At 43.2% G+C, this 21,545-nt stretch overlaps 1 protein-coding gene across 7 annotated transcripts in view; it reads left to right on the top strand.

The window, feature by feature from the left end:
• The window catches only part of CDH13 (cadherin 13), a 1,025,542-nt gene that overhangs the window by 441,054 nt on the left and 562,943 nt on the right, over positions 1-21,545 (top strand). For 5 of the 7 annotated variants that reach the window (XM_081514130.1, XM_081514132.1, XM_081514133.1 and 2 more), the window contains one exon: positions 17,425-17,541. In XM_081514130.1, coding sequence (XP_081370256.1) covers positions 17,425-17,541 — 117 coding nt within the window. Of the gene's footprint in view, positions 1-17,424; positions 17,546-21,545 lie in introns of all 7 variants that reach the window. The other 2 variants (XM_081514131.1, XM_081514137.1) reach the window with 1 other exon arrangement.

The raw sequence follows: 21,545 nt of genomic DNA, 5'->3' as shown, positions 1-21,545 counted from the left end.
TTTGGAGCATGTCCTGTGCTTCTGTTGCATGGTTTTGTTGCTAAGCAAGCCTGCTTTCTTGAGTATTCATTAACTTACAAGGGTCTCTCATATTTTTTCTACTTATAATCCCCTAGTGGGATTAACTGTTTAATCACCTACTTTTCTCCTTTACTCTGTCCCTGTCATTTTCTCTGGATCACTATAAAATTTTGCCTGAGAAGCTGTTTTAAAAAAGCAAAGAAGCAGTTAGTTTTGTAGCTGATAAAATCATACAGAGTTCTCCTCTGTGTCCATCCTAGAACAACCCAGTGACATCCTTCATCATCCAGTCTCTCCTTGAGCTGGGCACCTGTGAGGTCAAGCCTCATTGCCGGGTGGCTGTGACAGCCATAGCCAGCACTGCCTTCTGCCAGCTAATGAGGCAATTCAGCTGTCAGGGGGAGGGGGAAGAGCAGATGTCCCTTACAATCTAATAGTTAAATGCATCAGGTGTTAAGTAAAAACGCAAGAGATTTCTCTGAGGTTGCCTTAGGGAGTGGAAAATCCAAAATCTCCTTTGGAAAAAGAAGAAAAGAGATGGCCTTGCCATCTGCTATTTGATGGCATTTGTTACACAAACAGATAGTTATTAAATAACCTTTATTAAAGCTTAAAAATTGAAGGATGCATTTGTGTTCAAGTGTGACCTGGCAGAAGAAAGCCAGAGTTAATAGAAGGAATCCAGAAACCACTGTGGACCCTGAACTGGAGAATGACACACATAGTATATAATAGGCATCTGTTCTGGGGTGTGTGTGTGTGTGTGTGTGTGTGTGTGTGTTCTCCCACAGGTAGACAAGACTAGAGGTGAGTGAATGAAGAATAGCCAGGTTGGAGGAACACAGGACAGATGAAAGCATAAAGTCATGAGAGAGGGTGGCACGTTTGGGCAAAAGCAGTATGATTGGAGCGATAGGAGTTGCAGCCAGAGAGGTGTGTTGTGACCTTGTGGGGATGCCCAGCCTTGGCAGGATCAAATCTGTTTCCAGTGGTGACTGGAGGTTGGCGACAAGTCAGAGGTCCTTTAAAGTGTTCATAAATTTTGACCTAGTACTCCCAATTTTGCTAGTACATTCAAAGGAATCCTTGTTAGAGAAAAACAAACAAGTAAACAAAGGAAACTTTACATACAGTGATATTTTATTTGCATTTTAATAACAGAGTTGGAAGAACCTAAATGTATGGGCATATCAGTCACCAGGGAAATGGTTAAATATGGGCTGATGCATCCACATGATGTACTGTGCAGCCACCAAATGATGTTTATAGCATTTGCAACATGGGTGGGAAGAAAGCTTGTTATTTATCATTCGGTTCAAAAAGCAAGATACAAAATTGTCCAAACCAATTTCAACTTGAGCAAAAAGTATATTAAAATTAGGAAGGAAGTATTCATTTACTCACAAGCCTGTATCAGACAAACAGAAATACTGTTCTACATAGTATATATTCAGAATAGTATTTCTGTTTGTCTGATACAGGCTTATGAGTAAATGAATTGTTTTTTTTTTCTGATTATAAATAGAAAAGCTTCATTGTAGAAACTTTGGAATATATACATATATATTAAAAATACTAGTCGTTCTCAAATTCTTCCCTCAGTGTCTGCTTCCAGGGAGCCCAGACGGAGTGTTGAGGTCCTGGTTGCTGTGAATCTACTCTCCAGTGGACTCCTTTATAAGAGGGAAGGGTGGGTCATGAAGAACCTGCAAGTGGGCTGCAGTAGAGCAGGGGAAATGTGATGATCAAGGTTCAGGGAAGGTGGTTCAGGAAGGGATAGGTCCAGGAAAAATCCCCCTGGTGGAATCTGTAGGAGTCAGCAACCACTTGGGAGTGCAATGTGATGGAAACAAGTAAACCATCCATAGGACTAAGCCTCTAGCCCTTCAACAGCTGAGAAGAGGGAGACAGGTTTGGGCAGGAGTGGGTGGAAGGCCAGGACTCAATTTGGCTTAAGACACGTTGAGTCTGAGGTGCCCGCAGGATAGTCACATAGCATCAGCTGTGAAACTTCCACCCAAAAAGCACACGACAAACACCCAAAACGTATGCACTGAATTGAAAGCCCTGTTTTTCCACATGTGGGGTTTCTAACAGGCACTTTCTTTGAAGGCCAGTCACATTTATGAGCTCATGCTGACCAGAACGCATGGGATCTGGGCTATGTGCTCATGCATCTAGAGTACATACTCAGATGCATACAGCTGTTGAGGCTGGACTACATATGTGTATTACAAAAACAAGCCCATCTGTAACACTCTGAAAAATGCCTCCAGGTGTTCAGAAGTAGCTCTTTAACATGAATATTTTATCAATGCCAGAGCAGATAGAGGAAAATTGTATCCATTATAATCCCATCACCATCACACGTGGTTGAATGGACCTCTGACTAAAGAATCTAAATATGTTTAAAACATTTTTCACCTCCAGTGAAACCAGCAAGTCCTGATTAGTGTTGTTTCTGCTTCTGCTAGATTCATGAAATATTTCAGAGGCAATTTTGTCTTGGAAGCATGATTTGGAAAATTTTCATCCCAAGCGTTTTCTTTTGTTTATTATTATTATTATTATTATTTAACTAGTGGTTCTACCATGGGGAAATTGGTGTTTTAGAGTAAGTGATAGAATATGTCTGTGGGGGGAGTTGTTTTACTTGTGTTTTATTTGTGAGTTCACCTTTTCAAAGAAGAATAACAACTAGCAGAAAGGAAAGTTTATTTTTAAAAATGTGTTCTGTAGGGGTGACCCCTCAGCTCTGACAGAGCAAGGTCAAGGCCAGAATTTTGCTTAAAACCACTCAGGGTCTTCTTCTTGCCCTCAGGATTCAGAACAGTCCTGTGTGGGTAGAAGAGGTCTTGCCTCTCCTCTCCTTCCAGCATTTTCTTAACCTGCACTCTCCCTGCTCCCGCCCTTCTGGTCCCTGGCCACGTTCTGCCTCTGTGGCCTTTCGTCTGCTGTCCCCCTGCCCTGGAACTCTCTCTTTTCCTCGTTTCCCTGGAGGTTCAAACCCTACTTGGACTTCAGGTCTCAGTTCAACTCATTTCTTCCAGAAAGCGATAGTCTTATACTGAGTGGTCCTAAGGGTGAATGTTCTAAAAAGATTCCATAGATTCACTTAATGCACAAAACACTGAACATCCTAGGATGAAAGAATCCAAACAGAGTGTGGCCATTGTCATGCTGTAGAAGCTGTGTCTCTGTGGAGGAGGAGGTCAGTGTGGAATCATCGACATCATATGCATGTACTTATCAGACACAACTGTGCAGCAAATACTCTGAACCAGGCACTACACCAAGCCCATTCCCTGGATTATCCTAATTCTTAGAGAAGCCCTATATTAATTAATAATTATTTTATTTAATAAATACTTTAAAAATACTTTTTGGTCTCCTCCTATATGCCCAGCCTTTTGCTGAGAACCAGGTGACACAGCAGCAAACAAGAAAGCTGTGTTGCCTGACCTCGTGGAGCTGTTGGTCTACGCAGAAGCAAACGGTGATAAACCCTGAATGGATGTGTGATCGATCAGAACGCTGAGATGTGGGCTCTGGATATAGAGGGCAGGCTGCCAGGAATCTCTGGAGCAGAAGAGACTGAGGAAGCCTAGAAGGGGTACTCAAACTGAGAGTAAGTGGATGGATGAAAGGGAAGGACCATCCAGGCAGGAGATGGGAGAGATGATGAGGGGCAACACTAGGGAAAAGCCCTGAAGTAGGCATTTGCACCCTGAGGAACTGAGGCAGCCCGCGTGGCAGAAGCAGAGCCAGGAGGACACCGAGGGCACCTAAAGCTGGAGATACCAGTGGGAGCCAAGCCTGTGGGCCCTCCTGGTCTCGGTAACAGTGCCTTCATCCTTTCACAAAGGGAAGCAAACAGTGGCATCAATGAAAGGAAGGAGAACGTTCTGAAAGATCTATTGGTGCTGGACAGAAAATGTCTGGAGTTACCACTATACTTGCAAACACCTCTGGTAAAACCTTCTTTTTCTCTGTTGATTGCTTTGACCAAAGCCATTTCTTTTCTACCCTGAGAATACTTAACAGAGACGATTGTCACATGCATTTTTCCCATCACAAGGGTTGAATTTATTTTTTTTCCCTGTCCATTTTTTATTATTATTTTATCTATTTATTTATTTATTTTAGTTGGAGGCTAATTCAGTTCAGTTCAGTTCAGTCGCTCAGTCGTGTCCAACTCTGTGCGACCCCATGAACACCAGCACACCAGGCCTCCCTGTCCATCACCAACTCCCTGAGTCCACACAAACCCATGTCCATTGAGTTGATGATGCCATCCAGCCATCTCATCCTCTGTTGTCCCCTTCTCCTCCTGCCCTCAATCTTTCCCAGTATCAGGGTGTTTTCCAATGAGTCACCTCTTTGCAAGAGGTGGCCAAAGTATTGGAGTTTCAGCTTCAAAATCAGTCCTTCCAATGAACACCCAGGATTGATCTCCTTTAGGATGGACTGATTGGATCTCCTTGCAGTCCAAGGGACTCTCAAGAGTCTTTTCCAACACCACAGTTCAAAAGCATCAATTCTTCTGTGCTCAGCTTTCTTTATACTCCAACTCTTACACCCATACATGACAACTGGAAAAACCATAGCCTTGACTAGACGGACCTTTGTTGGCAAAATCTCTGCTTTTAATATGCTATCTAGGTTGGTCATAACTTTCCAAGGAGTAAGCGTCTTTTAATTTCATGGCTGCAGTCACCATGGGTAGTGATTTTGGAGCCCAGAAAAATAAAGTCTGACACTGTTTCCACTGTTTCCCTATCTATCTGCCATGAAATGATGGGACTGGATGCCATGATCTTAGTTTTCTGAACGTTGAACTTTAAGCCAACTTTTTCACTCTCCACTTGCACTTTCATCAAGAGGCTCTTTAGTTCTTCTTCACTTTCTGCCATAAGGGTGGTGTCATCTTCATATCTGAGGTTATTGATATTTCTCTCAGCAATCTTGATTCCAGCTTGTGCTTCATCCAGCCCAGAGTTTCTCATGATGTACTCTGCATATAAGTGAAATAAGCAGGATGACAACATACAGCTTCAACTTACTCCTTTTCCTATTTAGAACCAGTCTATTGTTCTAACTGTTGCTTCCTGACCTGCATACAGGTTTATCAAGAGGCAGGTCAGGTGGTCTGGTATGCCCATCTCTTTCAGAATTTTCCACAGTTTATTGTCATCCACACAGTCAAAGGCTTTGGCATAGTTAATAAAGCAGAGATAGATGTTTTTCTGGTACTCTCTTGCTTTTTCGATGATCCATCCGATGTTGGCAATTTGATCTCTGGTTCCTCTGCCTTTTCTAAAACCAGCTTGAACATCTGGAAGTTCACAGTTCACAGAGGCTAATTACTTTACAGTATTGTAGTGGTTTTTACCATACATTGACATGAATCAGCCATGGGTGTACATGTGTTCCCCATCCTGAAGCCCCCTCCCACCTCCCTCCCCATCCCATCCCTCTGGGTCATCCCAGTGCACCGGCCCTGAGCACCCTGTCTCATGCATCGAACCTGGACTGGCGTTCTATTTCACATATGATAATATGCATGTCACATGCATTTTTCTTGGAGCTTCCCTGGTAGCTCAGCTGGTAAATAATCTGCCTGCAATGCAGGAGACCCCAGTTCAATTCCTGGGTTGGGAAGATCCCCTAGAGAAGGGAACGGCTACCCACTCCAGTATTCTGGCCTGGAGAATTCCATGGACAGAGGAGCATTCTTATTGGGAATTTATTACTTCCTTGGTGCTAATCATTCAGCTGCTCTGCCATGGACCTTCACATTGTGAGGTTTCTTGTTTGGGGATCAGCCATCCTCAAAAGTCCCTGATAGTGACACTACTGGAGAAATTGTTTCTGATATCACTGGTGGTCACTTCTAGAAAAGCAGGTCTGCATCTGTTTCTCCCAGCTGTACACCAGCAGGCCTTGACAAGTAGGTGTGGTGGCATAATTTACAATAGCAGGTTGGCTTCACTCCACCCTAGGAACCCACCAGCCATCGCCTTCCCATCCCACCCCAGCTTTAAAATTAGCTTCATAACACACACTTCCAAACTAATGGACAATTTCTACATCACCACATTTTATTGTCAGCATAACTCTGTCCTGTAAATCTGCAACAGATGAATCAGCTCAGCTGATATTTGGCCTCCAGAATATCAGGGAAAGAGGTAGCTGAAAATGACACAAACTTAGTGTGTTATCCCTCCAACCTCCTAAATTTCCTGCTGAAGTTTGGTGTTTGCGGTCTGTCCTTCCTTTAAGCAGGCAAACTTCAGCTCCAGGAGGTAATACAGCAAACTTTAAATTTCACCCCAGGTACAGAAGGCTGGCTGAACCCTGTGTTTGATTGCGTATGAAATGCGAACTGAGAAGCACAGAACCCTCCTCCTTTCAGCACAATGAGATCAGCTGCCAGAATGGAATAAATTGGAGATTGCTTTCTGCTGCCCCATTCATTTGCAGAAATTTGCAGACAATTAAACTGTCCCCCTGCAGCACAGGTAGAGTGTGCTCCTTGTATCCTGAGGCTGACTGAGATTTGCTGCCCATCCTCTGAGAAGTTTAGGGTTGTGATTCTCCAGTTATGATTGAGTAAGGAACTCTCTCCAGGCACAGCCCCGGGGAGGTAAGTAACATCCTGCTTGGACTGGACAGGCTCTGGGGTCACAGAAGCTTGGGTTCCCATCTCTCACTCAAGCCCTCAGAGACTTTAGAGTCTCTTGTGTCTTTGTTGTTTTTTTTTTAATTTAATTTTATTTTTTAATTAATTAATTAATTAATTAATTAATTTATCTTACTTTACAATATTGTATTGGTTTTACCATACATTGACATGAATCCACCATGGGTGCACTTGTGTTCCCCATCCAGAACCCCCTTCCCACCTCCCTCCCCATCCCATCCCTCTGGGTCATCCCAGTGCACCAGCCCCAAGCACCCTGTATCATGCATCGAACCTGGACTGGCAATTCGTTTCACATATGATAATTTACATGCTTCAATGCCATTCTCCCATATCATCCCACCCTCACCCTCTCCCATAGAGTCCAAAAGACTGTTCTATACATCTGTGTCTCATTTGCTGTTTCACGGGGTTATCATTACCATCTTTCTAAATTCCATATATATGCATTAGTATACAGTCGAGCTATTTCAAATCCTGAAAGATGATGCTGTGAAACTGCTGCACTCAATGTGCCAGCAAACCTGGAAAACTCAGCAATGGCCACAGGACTGGAAAAGGTCAGTTTTCATTCCAATCCCAAAGAAAGGCAATGCCAAAGAATGCTCGAACCACTGCACAATTGCACTCATCTCAGACGCTAGTAAAGTAATGCTTAAAATTCTCCAAGCCAGACTTCAGCAATATGTGAACCATGAAATTCCAGATGTTCAAGCTGGTTTTAGAAAAGTCAGAGGAACCAGAGATCAAATTGACAACATCTGATGGATCATCGAAAAAGCAAGAGATTTCCGGAAAAACATCTATTTCTGCTTTATTGACTATGCCAAAGCCTTTGACTGTGCGGATGACAATAAACTGTAGAAAATTCTGAAAGAGATGGGAATACCAGACCATCTGACCTGTCTCTTGATAAACCTGTATGCGGGTCAGGAAGCAACAGTTAGAACTGAACATGGAACAACAGTCTGGTTCCACATAGGAAAAGGAGTACATCAAGGCTGTGTATTGTCATCCTGCTTATTTAACTTATATGCAGAATACATCATGAGAAACGCGGGGCTGAAAGAAACACAAGCTGGAATCAAGATTGCCAAGAGAAATATCAATAATCTCAGATATGCAGATGACACCACTCTTATGGCAGAAAATGAAGAAGAACTAAAGAGCCTCTTGATGAAAGTGAAAGAGGAGAGTGAAAAAGTTGGCTTAAAGCTCAACATTCAGAAAACTAAGATCATGGCATCCGGTCCCATCACTTCATGGGAAATAGATGGGGAAACAGTGAAAACAGTGGCTGACTTTATTTTCCAGGGCTCCAAAATCACTGCAGATGGTGATTGCAGCCATGAAATTAAAAGACGCTTACTCCTTGGAAGGAAAGTTATGACCAACCTAGATAGCATATTTAGTAGCAGAGACATTACTTCGCCAACAAAAGTCGGTCTAGTCAAGGCTATGGTTTTTCCAGTGGTCATGTATGGATGTGAGAGGTGAGCTATAAAGAAAGCTGAGTGCAGAAGAATTGATGCTTTCAAACTGTGGTGTTGGAGAAGGCTCTTGAGAGTCCCTTGGACTGCAAGAAGATCCAACCAGTCCATCCTAAAGGAGATCAGTTCTGGGTGTTCATTGGAAGGACTGATGTTGAAGCTGAAACTCCAATACTTTGGCCACCTCTTGCGAAGAGGTGACTCATTGGAAAAGACCCTAATGCTGGGAAGGATTGAGGGCTGGAGGAGAAGGGGACGACAGAGGATGAGATGGTTGGATGGCATCACTGACTCGATGGACATGGGTTTGGGTAGACTCTGGGAGTTGGTGATGGACAGGGAGGCCTGGTGTGCTGGGATTCATGGGGTTGCAAAGAGTCAGACATGATTGAGCGAATGAACTGAACTGAACTGATACTGTATTGGTGTTTTTCTTTCTGACTTACTTCACTCTGTATTATAGGCTCCAGTTTCATCCACCTCATTAGAACTGATTTGAATGTATTCTTTTTAATGGCTGAGTAATATTCCATTGTGTATATGTACCACAGCTTCCTTATCCATTCATCTGCTGATGGACATCTAGATTGCTTCCATGTCCTGGCTATTATAAATAGTGCTGCAATGAACATTGGGGTACACGTGTCTCTTTCAATTCTGGTTTCCTCCATCTGTATGCCCAGCAGTGGGATTGCTGGGTCATGTGGAGTTCTATTTCTAGTTTTTTAAGGAATCTCCACACTGTTCTCCATAGTGGCTGTACTCGTTTGCATTCCCACCAACAATGTAAGAGGGTTCCCTTTTCTCCACACCCTCTCCAGCATTTATTGTTTGTAGACCTTTGGATAGCAGCCATTCTGACTGGCGTGAAATGGTACCTCATTGTGGTTTTGATTTGCATTTCTCTGATAATGAGTGATGTTGAGCATCTTTTCACATGTTTGTTAGCCATCTGTATGTCTTGTTTGGAGAAATGTCTGTTTAGTTCTTTGGCCCACTTTTTGATTGGGTCATTTATTTTTCTGGAATTGAGCTGTAGGAGTTGCTTGTATATTTTAGAGATTAATTGTTTGTCTGTTGCTTCATTTGCTATTATTTTCTCCCATTCTGAAGTCTGTCTTTTAACCTTGCTTATACTTTCCTTTGTTGTGCAGAATTTTTTAATTTTAATTAGGTCCCATTTGTTTATTTTTGCTTTTATTTCCAATATTCTGGGAGGTGGGTCTTAGAGAATCCTGCTGTGGTTTATGTCAGAGAGTGTTTTGCGTATGTTTTCCTGTAGGAGTTTTAGTTTCTGGTCTTACATTTAGATCTTTGATCCATTTTGTGTTTATTTTTGTGTATGGTGTTAGAGAGTGTTCTAGTTTCAATCTTTTACAAGTGGTTGACCAGTTTTCCCAACACCACTTGTTAAAGAGATTGTCTTTTCTTCATTGTATATTCTTGCTTCCTTTGTCAAAGATAAGGTGTCCATAGGTGCGTGGACTTATCTCTGGGTTTTCTATTTTGTTCCGTTGATCTACATTTCTGTCTTTGTGCCAGTACCATACTGTCTTGATGACTGTAGCTTTATAGTATTGTCTGAAGCCAGGCAGGTTGATTCCTCCAGTTCCATTCTTCTTTCTCAAGATTGCTTCAGGAAAATAGGCGTGGTGCTTCTACCTGCAAGTTGTTGAATGGATTGAGTGAGGTAATGTCACAGTGTGCCAAGGACAGTGCTGACACATGGTAACTATTCACTCAGTGGTAGCGTTTCCTTTGGCAGACTCACTGAGTCTGCCAAGATGCCAAGTGTATCTTAGGATTAGAAAGATAAGAAAGAAACAGGCTGTGACCTTCAGACTTTTGTCCAGAACCCAAGCTTCAAACTCTTCAAAAGAACCGTTCTCAGGACCCTTCAATCAGACATGGAATTCAGACCTAAAGCATGAAAGCAGTAAAGGGTCCTTGCTGCCCCGGAAGCACATCTGACCTTCTCCTCAGGATCAACAAGACTGTCCACCCTCGGGCAGTGCTGACACTCAAGTCTGCCGATGCTGCCCCTCCTCCAGCCCTGCTTTGGCCAGAGTGATGCTTCCAGCTTCTGCAATGCTTTTCCCTGTTAAAATAGCTTCTCCTAACACATAATTTTGCCCAAAATTTACCAAGTAGGAGAGAGAACAAAGGCAGTGGCTTGTGGTTTATTTACAAAGTTGTTGCTATTTTCCTCTCTCATTTATAACCTAAATGCTGAGACAGGAACTGGGAGGGTAGAGGGAGGGGGCGGGGACACATGTCTTCTCTGGCCACTGTCTGTCCCTCAGGGTGCTGGCCCATGAAGGCCTGGTAGCAAGACAGGTCCAAGCTGCTGTCTGGCCTGCGTTCGGTGTGAAGAAAGCAGGGCCATGTCTCTCAAATGACACTGCTTTCTTGGAATGGCTCATGGAAGACTTCTCAGCCCTCAGCTGGGTGTGTGGGAGGGAGCAGTGACAGCCAAAATGCGGAGTGTGGTGCCCGCAGTTCAATGCCAGTCTGCTCCCTTCACATCCGGAGCACCAGCCCAGTTAGTCTCTGCTCTGGACAGCTTGTCTTGATGGTGTCCTGGGTGGGTTCCCTGGGGACAAACCTCGTGACTCAGATCTGTGTGGAGAAGGTTCACTGGGGAGGGGTGTCTGCATCCACACAGAGATGAGGATGGCGGGAGGGGCAGTGGGAGGAGATGAACTGAGGAGTGATGACCGTGGTCACAGGGAGGCTCAGCCAGTCTGGGGCCAGCAGGGAGTCTGGGTGTCTGTGGGCGTGCTCCCAGCCAGAGACCAGGGAGTTGGCTCTACATATGACTTATCAAAAACGACATCCCTTCCTGCTGCATGATCTTCACATCAGTTATGAAATGGAAATGGAGTCCGTGAAGACACACTGTGATTCCCTTTTATGAAATGTCCTGAGAAGGCAAATGTATACAGATGAGAAGTATATTCATGGTTGCCAGCGGCTGGGGCGTAGAACAGGGGAGTGAGTGAGCATACAGGATGAGGCTGATGGAAATGTTCTAAAATTAGTTTGTGATGATTGCACAACTCTGTAAACTTCCTGATAATCATTGGATTGCACCCTTTTGATGAGTGACTGTAAAGGTACGTAAATTGTACCCAGATAATATTAATACATTAAACATATTGTGGGGAGGAAGGAGGTAGAGGGGTTTCAGCCAGGGAGAGTTGACCCTGACTCTCCTTTCCCCAAAGTAAAGCTCAGATTTGCATTTTAGGGGGAATTTCAGTGCCCTGTGAAGACAGGGTTGGAAAAAGGAAGAAACTCAACAAATATTTCTTTACTTTATCCCTTAAAACCTGTTCCTTACATAGCAGCCAGCATGAAATATGTGTGTGTATTTTAATTGTAAGTGGACTCATGTCATTCTTCAGCTTATATCCCTCCCACACAAATAAAAACACCTTCCCATGACTCACGTTTCATGCAGAGTTAAAGCCTCATTCCTCTCAATTGTCTGTGCAGCTGGCCATCCAGGATCCAGATTCCCTTTACCAGCTCCTTGGCCCGTCTCCTCTGCTCTCCCAGGCCATGCGGGCTGCCTCCCTGCAGCTCACAAGTGCCAGGGTCTGTTCCTGCTGCTGGCAGTCCCTGTGCCCACATGGCGTCTTCCCTCCATCATTCTGCAAGGCCATCTTCCCAGTGGCCCCTTCCCCACTAGACGGTCAACTCCATTCCTCTGCACACAGTCAGCCCTCTCTGTGTGTCTGTCCTCCTGGACTGTGTTCACTGTCAGTTTCCTCCCTCCAGAATTCAAGTGCATGAGGACAAGGGACTTCTTTCTCTCCTGCGCTGCACTAGCCCAGATGCTGAGAATTACTCCTTCCAGGAAGGAAGGGATCCATAGAGAGTTTTTGAAGAAATGAATGAATATAAATCTACTCTTCCTCCCCTTGTTAATTCTTCAACCTTCCTGCCTTCCTTCTTCCCTTGGCCTCCACCTTCCTCTCTGTCCCCCGACCCCTCCCCTGTTCCTCACAGTTGTGGGGACCTCCCCTTTATTTCCAAGGTGCTCTTTGGGACGTGTGATGTGATGCTCCCAGGTAGCATGAAACTTGCTTTTAATGCACTGCCAGTTTCTCCCAATATCGAGAAGTAGAGAGGGAAGCAAATGAGACTGTAAACCCCAACACCCTACAATGGAAAGACGCGGGCCTGGGTCAGCCCACGGAAGACGAGGGATGTTTATGTCAGGGTAACAATCCCTGTAATAGAATATAGCACGAGCGAGCCTCCCCGAGGACACAGCTCTGCCCCTTTGACTTACGAAAGGTTGGACGAGGCTACTGTGGGCCTCCGGCCGTTCCAAACTCAGAAGACTCGACGGATCATTGGTCATCGACTACAGGGTTGTAGGGAGGGTCCCCTGGGAGGCACATGGCTAGTCTCTCACTTTCGTTTGCATGCCCCGTGTGTGTGTGTGTGTGTGTGTGTGTGTGTATGTATGTGTGTGATGCTGTCTGATGGATTCTGAATGTGTGTGAACATGTGCCCATGTGCATGAGTGTTTGTGTTTGGGGAGAGAGAACTTTGATGTTAGTGTGTGTGTGCCTGGTGGTCTAGAAATCTGAAAGTGGCTGCGCGTCTGCAAGCACCTCTTTAAGATCTGGCACCAGGCCACTCACAGCTGATTTACTCATATCTAAAAGGCACTGAGTGCCTCTCTCCATTTCCTCACCTCCACAGTCCAGCGTGAATAAGACCATCCTTCACGTTGTGTTGCTCTTTAGAGAGTGCAGACCACCTCCGTGTGCCATTTCTCATTTCATTCTGATAACCAAGAGCACAGGCGCGTTATCCTCGTTTACAGGTGAGAAACCCCCCTTAACCCCTCTGAGGCTGATTTCGTTCCTGATCCGCTCACTTCCCTCCTCCCTTGGGCATGCGCCTCCCCCTGGGGTCACCTCTGTTCTGTGTCTTCATTCACCCAACGCTGTGGGTCACCCTTCTCCCCTTGTACTGGCCAGCTTCTTCCCGTTTCTTTCCTTTCCATCCATACCAAAATCCTTGCTTCCTCTGACACTGGACCCTGTTTAACACTGTTAAAAGTCATCAGTTCCCTGCTCATCGTCAAAGCCAGCACCGCCCTTATAGTGTTCAGCCTGTTGGAGGGGATATCTGCATTGTGTCACACGGCCGTGCACTCCTTTTTCCAACTAGCCTTTCTGTGGCCTGTGCTGGCCTTTTAGACCCACTGGATGATTGAGTCCCTCCCTTTTCCCTCTCCACATGATCTGGAGAGTGTCAGCTCCTCCTTCACATCTAGCCACTCTCGTTCGTGGGCGACTGTGACATTTCTGGTCCTCATTCATCCTTCCCTCCTGAATGCAACTATTGATGTTTATACAGCCTCTAGGGGGTCAACAAGTCACCAGCACCCAGCATCTGTGCCCAGAACTGCCTTTTTCCTCTTTATCCTCTACTTGTGTCGGCTGACATGAAAACAGAGGCAGAATCTAACAGTGGAGAGGTGTGCTTCGTATGGTGGATGTTCTCAGAACTTCAAGCCCAGGAGATGACATCTCATGGAAAGGCTGAGAAAACTGTTCGGAGGGAAGCCAGGATATAGAGGAGTCTTTGCTACAGCACCAGAGACCTAGAACAAAAGGTTGCTGTTAATAAAAGAAAAGTAGACATCTCGAGTTAAGGAAGTGCTTTTCTATGTATGAGAATATGCATAGAAATGGGCTCACTGAAATCATTCCTTTGAAATGCACCTCAGCCACTGGGGGCCAGTGTCCTGTGTTTTCTCATCCTGAGTTTTACTCAGGCTGTACCATCCAAGTGACTGTGATATGCTGGCTAGATCTTTGTTTCCTGATATAGCAGGCAGTGTTTTACTCTTCACTTGGTAATGGCAGCACCAGAAGACAGGGAATTATAACAGCCTCTTCTTTACCCTAGTGTTCTCTTCTTTCGACACCTCTGTCTCTTCTTCTGTAAACATCTCTTGAATTAGTCACATACTTTTAAACTTCACTGCTTCTATCTTGTCTTTCCTTGAGGTTATGGCCACATCATGGTGCATTCAAAGGCTTCACACAATGGATTGACAAATACAAGCACACACATGTGAGCCTAGATATGCCTGTGGTATTTTGATTGTCGGTCAAATCAGATGCTATGGCTCCTCCATGGTCCCAGTCACAGAGAATCACTTGGCTTCAGAGCACACAGACAAACTCATTAGCACAGACCTGACCAAAGGTGAACATGTATCGACAAACATATAGTTAATAGATAGATGCATAAATCACAAAGACAGATAGATATATGCATAAATCAAACAAAGACAGAGGTGAAACCACAGTCATGGACCAGTTTTATTTTTTTGTTGTTGCAGTCCCTGCCATTGTAAGGCAAATACGTTAAGAGTTGGAAGAAAAAGGATGCTCTGTGTACCACAGTGGGCTCAGAGAGTCCAGCGCACATGGAGGCTTCTCTATAATCAGTGGTTCACTCCCCTACCCCCTCCTGGAAGCTGTTTCCTAGCCAGAGACTCAGAGCCTCCTGCTTCTCTTCAAAGGCACTTTAGGCCCAGGGGTTCACACCATTATTACTACCAAGCTTCCAGGATGTGAGAGTTGAGGAGATGGACTGCCAGCTGTGGGCTTCAGTAGCTGGTGAGCTGGGAGGACACCAGAGGTGGGAATGGGGACTCAGGAACCTGACCACTCTGGTCACCCAGCAGGACAAAAATGCCACCCATTACATGCTCACACACACAAATGAGTTCTTTATGGTAAACAAGGGAAGGTTTGTTGCTGACAGTGAGTATGCTTTTCATTGCTTTAGATACATTTTCATATATTGTCATAATGGAAACTTACTTTTGCTCTATTATAGAGCAGAATCACTAATCCCCTACATTTGCATAGGACTTTAAATCTTTTCCAAGTGCTTTCCTAGGCTTTCTTTCATATGAACCTCAAGATTTTTTATTGTAAATAAGAGTCATATATTGCACATATTTTGCATTACTTTACATGTTTTCTGTTCTTTGCCTATTCCCTAATAAGCCAACAGAATCTTTATAGATGTTATATATCAATGTTTTATGAATACAATCCAGTTTGTTGTTCATTGTCTCCTCAGTGTCCCATTCTCTCTTTCTTCCTCTGCTGTTTTCTGCATGATTGGGTTGGATTACTCATTTATTTATTTAGTGGTGTGTCAGTTAGGTTTTTGTTGTTTTAACCCTTCTGACTCTTTTTGCTGTCTTTTATGTACGCATGCTCCAGTTTTCTGTCTTTGCTTGCATATTGAGTATTGCACATTGATCATCTTAGAAATCAAGCAGTCTTTTATTTGGACTTATTCACTGAGGTTTTGAATATTATTCTTCTATGTTCAGTATAGCTTATATAAATTAGAGGGCAACCAATATGATATTCTATATTTTCCTACACATGTTACTTACATATTCTGTCTGCTGGCTAGGTGAATTGGAGCAATTTATATAACCTCTCGGAACCTGACATTCCTCATTGGTTAGGGAGGACTAAGAGTTACTTGGGAAGTTTATTACAAATATCAGCAAAGTCACATGTAAAGTGCTAGCACATGGTCCAACACATGTTTAATGGACTGTTGTTACGAGAGTAGTTTGTGGTTGTGATTGTGGAAGCAATCAAATGATGATCACAGTGGTGAAAACATGTCTTCACAACTGCCTTATGGTGACCACCGAGGAGTGTCTCCTGCCGATGGACCCAAATTTAACCTTATCCTGAAACTGAGCGTTCAAGCGGTTTGCCACTTTTGCTCTTTATAAATGTCTCACTAAACATCTTCCTGCTTTCAGTTTTTTATTTTTCCTCTTTTGAATTTAGCATTTGGATGTATTCCTAGAAGTGAAATTATAGAGTGTAGATAGAGTATAGAGTGAGGGGATATGTACATTTCTAAGGTTCTTGATAAATAAATACTGCCTGATTACTTTCTATAAGAATAACATCAGCTTATACTCCAAACAAAATCAATAGAAAGACTTTATAGAAGCTTTCATAGCCTTTGGTGGTCTTGTTTCCTATTTGACTTTTCTTATATAGAGTTTCCTTTAAAACTATTACACATATGTATGTGTGTGTGTATACTTATGTGTATATATATTACTGTCATATGATATATACATATAGATGCACACACATTTTATGGAGCATGAGTCAGTGATGGTATTTAAATATCATTTGCCCCATGATTTTCAAAGGAACCTATTATCCAAAGTTTGAGGTTCTTACTTTTGGTACTAATTCAGATGCTTACTTTTAGTGATAACCCTTTAACACCCGTCTAGCCTTTTCTTATCTCTCTTTCAATAAGAGGAAACTTTACACCCACCTAAGTTTCCAGCTCAAATTTTATAACATCACTGGTCTCAATGTTTATTTTTACGTTTTCCTATTTTTTATGAGAAGTCATGATGGACCGGGAGGCCTGACGTGCTGTGATTCATGGGGTCGCAAAGAGTCCGACACGACTGAGCGACTGAACTGAACTGAACTGAAATGATACTACACTAGTAGTGTGTTTAAAATAATGACACAGGTTCCTTTTTTGCAGCCGTTTATTTAATTTAAAAGGTGAATTACAGATAGGCCAGAAATTCTCATAGTGTTGTTCCAATGATTGAAATTTGGGACATACTGTGTGGGACATGAGTTTCAGGAGTAGACCCACTAATAAAAACAAATGGCCTTTGAAAGAACATTGACTAAGATTCTCCATAATGCCGGACATAGTTTGGACATTGAGATTGCTCTTCATCCCTTTTCAATTGTGAATGCGAGGACCACACAGTTAACTGTGAGGAGAGTCACTTTTGTGTCCAGCAAGAGTTCTGTGGGTTAGTGACCAAGCAAGTAATCGCCTCAGTTGGCAGGTTAAGAACGGAAATACACAGCACTGAAGGATGTATAAATCAAGACTGACATTGTGAATAGAATGATTCAGAAGATGGGATTAAATAGCTTAATGATAGTCATTGTGAATCACAATGTCAGCTTTAGTATAATTCTAATGATGTACTTGCTAACGCTAATGAGGTTTGATAGAATAAAATTAACAATGTCCAAACAGCTGTATGCTTTCACAACAAAGGAGCCATATCTCAGAGCAGACTGATACATCTTCTCCGTGGGGGATTTTAGTCAATTGATTTGTTTTTTTCTCTTTTAGGATATATTTAAATTTGCAAGAACTTCTCCTGTCCCAAGACAAAAGAGGTCCATTGTGGTATCTCCCATTTTAATTCCAGAGAATCAGAGACAACCTTTCCCAAGAGATGTTGGCAAGGTAAGTCAGACAAAGACAAATGCAAAAACATGTTTTTATTATGAGATGATCATACATGAGGCAAGCTGACTCTGACTGGCTTAGTGACCGGCAGGAATTGGCCTCAATTCCTCTATGGTCAGAGGCCAAAGTGTTTTGCCAAGAAAAGAATGTCAAAAGGTCATGAAAAAAGGATTTAAAAATAAGTAACACCTTTGAATGTCATGATTTGAAGATCGACATGGTAGATAAAGATGCAATAGTTGTGACATGAAGGTGTCATTGCTTAAGAAATAGACTCACTGCTTTTGTATACAATGTACAGGCCATCAGCCAGATAAGTCCCCTTAGTATAGCAGTATGATGATATGTGTCATTTTATTTAGATCCTAGTTTTCAAATGTGTAGGTCCAGGAACACCTTTGGAGCAGCTCTCTAAAAACAAAATCACATCAGAGCAATTAAACCACACTAACCAGATCTAGCAAGCACCATTGAATGAATCAGAGCAACCACTTTTCCATGAAGAAATATTTACTGCTAAATAGGCAGAAATACTGATGTTGCCTGGTCAACACATTCTCTCCCCTCAGGAAAACCAACGTGGAGAATCGAACTTTAACCAGTTCATATTTTTCAGGGACGTTAGAATTTGAACAGTGGTGGTTAGTCGAGTGGATGATCTAAGTGGCTGGTGCTGTTGGATTGTTTATCTATTTGTTGAATAGAAGCGATCTGGAGGTAGGAAAGAATGAGGTGTATCTGAGGAGCAGATGTGTCTGGTTGGCCACAATGTAGTAAGCAAGGAGAAGAGTGATACAAGTTGAAGTAAGAGAAGTTGGCCTGTTATGTGGGCCTTGGAGATTATGCTCATGAGTAGGGTTTTCATTGTGCATGCAGCCGGAAACCACTGGAAACTCTCCCAGGTGTGTGTGCGTCTGTATGTTTTGATCCCTCTGGCTGCCTGGCAGGGGCTGATCTGTGGGAGCAGAATGTAGGGAGGAGTGGACACAAAGAAACAACCAAGAGGAAGGTTTTATAGTGACCTACGCAAGAGGTTGGGGTGACTTGAATTATTAGAAATCTATTTCTATTGTAAACTAGAAGCATGAATAATTCAATATTCTGATAATAACCATGCTTATGATTTAAACTATCACTGTGCCAAATATGTCTTTCTTTAAGCAAAATTTTGCCAGGTTTCCAGGATATGATGCAAAGGGAAGCAGAGGTGTTGCAAGTAGACAGTGATAGGGCTGGTGAGCGTTGAGCCTTTGGGCAACACAAGCCTCTGTGGTGGCCTTTGTGAGATTTCCCTGAAGCCAAGGGGCCAGAGTCCTCAAATCTGCAAGTTTCTGCCCCCAGATAGTTTAAGACACACGTTTCATCTTTGTTCTGTAGGTTTTCTTCATGTACACTTAGTATTTCCAACCCATGCTGTGGTGGGATGGGAAAGAAGGCGTGTCGAGCAAGCAGCCAGGTGATACTGTGCTGTTGGTCCATAGCTCTTGAGTCTAAACCAGTCCTACTTCAAGAGCTGTGGACCGCAGCACAGCATCACCTGGCTGCTTGCTCGACACGCCTTCTCTCCCATCCCACCACAGCACCATGGGACCAGAAACTCTTGGGATGGAGCCAGGAATCTGTTTTTTTCTTACCTTTCATGTGATTCAGTTATGCACACTTAAGTTTATGGAGGTCCAATCTAAAATACTTTCTCCTCCTCTGCCTACCACTACACTGTAATACTTTCAGTACTGGAATTTCAGTTAGTTTATTACAGCATTAATTAGTTTACAAGGGTGAATTTTCACATCTCAGTTGCCTGAAAACTTGGTTGTTCTGGCACAATTATTACTAACACTACCTATCACCTTAAACCTGTCCAGCTTTAAACAATAAATTTTTTGTGGTCATCATAAAGCTTCCTTCAGCCCCATACATTCATCCTCCTGAGTATATTTAGGGAGTTTTCACAAGACCCTTTCTTTGAGATCAATAAATATGCAGCTAAGGGCGTTCTTCTGCATGGTTTCTTACTTATTACAGCCTCAAAACGCTATTTGTTTTTCTAGGCAAAGACATCTCTCCTCAGCCCCTATGTTTCTGCCCATGTGGGCTTTCAACCTGGATTCTCTACAAACAACAGCTTTTCCAAGTGCTGTAGTCTAGTAACATCGTAATGGTGTGAAAGCCTCCCAAACCTCCAGATGGCTTTTACACAGTAACTGCACTGCCTTGCAAAAATTATGTGTTTGTCCATGCTTCTTAGGCCTTTGAAGGAACATATTTTCCTCTCTGTGTCTGCTTGTTTTTATTCATTCCTCTTATTCTTTTCTTTATATCTTGTATCATATCCTAATCAGTTCCACCAACAGCTGATGAGCAAGGCTCTGTCGAGCTGTGGGAGGGTGTGGGAGTCTTCACAACTACTGGGCAGGCTGGGAGAAGGGAAAGGAGACAGGAGAGGCTAGGCTCTGGCCTCCACACATCACCACTCCCATCCACCCAAACTCTGCAAGTCAGGCAGCTCTAACTTTAAAAATACTCCATATCAGATTTTAGTGTAGAATGCCATTTGAAGAAGAGATTCTGTGGGCATAAAGTATAAAGACAGTTGTCTTACTCTGGGCTCCCTCAGACAAGAATTCAAATGCAAGTCTTTTCTGTACCAGTAATACTGGTAAGGACCTCCCAGGTGGCTCAGTGGAAAGAGAATCCACCTGCCAAGCAGGAAACATGGATTTGATCGTTGGGTTGGAAAGATCCCCTGGAGAAATAAATGGCAACCCACCCTGGTATTCTTGCCTGGAAATCCCATGGACAGAGGAACCTGGTGGGATACAGTCCATGGGGTTGCAAAAGTTGGACATGACTTAGTGACTAAACAGCAATAACAGCAGCAATACAGATAAGGGAGGGAAGGAGTGAAGCAGGTAAGGGAAAGCAGGCAGTTGTAAGCAGCCAGTTGAGAGGCCTGTTTGCCACTATGGTGACTGGACTGTAGTCCCACGGAGAAAGGCTAGAAAACCATGTAAAGCACACTCTCAGGGTCATCCTGTCCGTGAGGGAGGGAGTTGTGTGTTTATATACCAACCCTATCAGTCTGGTTGAGGGCTGCTGCTAATGTAATGGCAAAGGAAACAGAGTTCTTGATCTCACAGGATTAGAGATGAGTAGAAAAAAGTCATCACAAATTCTTTGTCACAGTAGAGTGTAATCACTTTTCATCTATTGTGTTGAATTTTCATTAAAAAAAAAAAACAAACCATGAGGGTCATCCTCCAAAGTGCCAAACGAGGCTCCAAGTATGCTGTGACCTGTGCGAGATTCAATCAGTTCAGTCACTTAGTCGTGTCCGACTCTGTGCGACCCCATGGACTGCAGCATGTCAGGCTTCCCTGTCCATCGCCAACTCCTGGAGCTTGCTTGTTTTGCACCTTGAAGGATGACCTGTCCACAGTCACACACTTAATGGCAGAGGCAGGCTTTGTGCCAGCTCTTGGACATTTCACAGTCTATGCTCTTAACCAGTGGGCTCATGGCTACTCGGTGCAATCGTATCCTTGCTGAGAATTACTTTCTTTAAAATATCATTAAAACTAACCTTAATTCCTTGAAATGTACCAGAAAATAAGATGATTAGAGGGGTGGATCAATGGATAGATATATGACAAAGCAAGTATAGGAAAATGTTAATGGTGGACTCTAGGCGATGAGCACAGTTGATGATTGTGAACGTCTTTCAACTTTCCTATGTGTTTGGAAATGTCATACTATAGTGTTGGGAAACGTTAAGTTTAACTAAATATAAATTATTACAGAAGGAACAAGGGCTAGCATATTGACACAAAAGTACTGGGTCTTACAATTCAAGAGAATGAATGGAGACCAAATATATGTCTCTTTATTTTCTTTTTTTGTCATATTTTAATCACGCTCTGAATTTCTTTAAAGAAAGAAGATCCATACACTAAAGGATAATAATAAAAGTAAGGTGCTGCAGCAAATTAGCCCCCTGTGGC

Source organism: Giraffa tippelskirchi, chromosome 7 (assembly GCF_054371585.1).
Source record: "Giraffa tippelskirchi isolate mGirTip1 chromosome 7, T2T-mGirTip1v1.2.pri, whole genome shotgun sequence".
Classification (NCBI taxonomy): domain Eukaryota; kingdom Metazoa; phylum Chordata; class Mammalia; order Artiodactyla; family Giraffidae; genus Giraffa; species Giraffa tippelskirchi.
The sequence above is the reverse complement of the archived record's forward strand: the minus strand, read 5'-3'. Positions and strand labels throughout refer to the sequence as shown.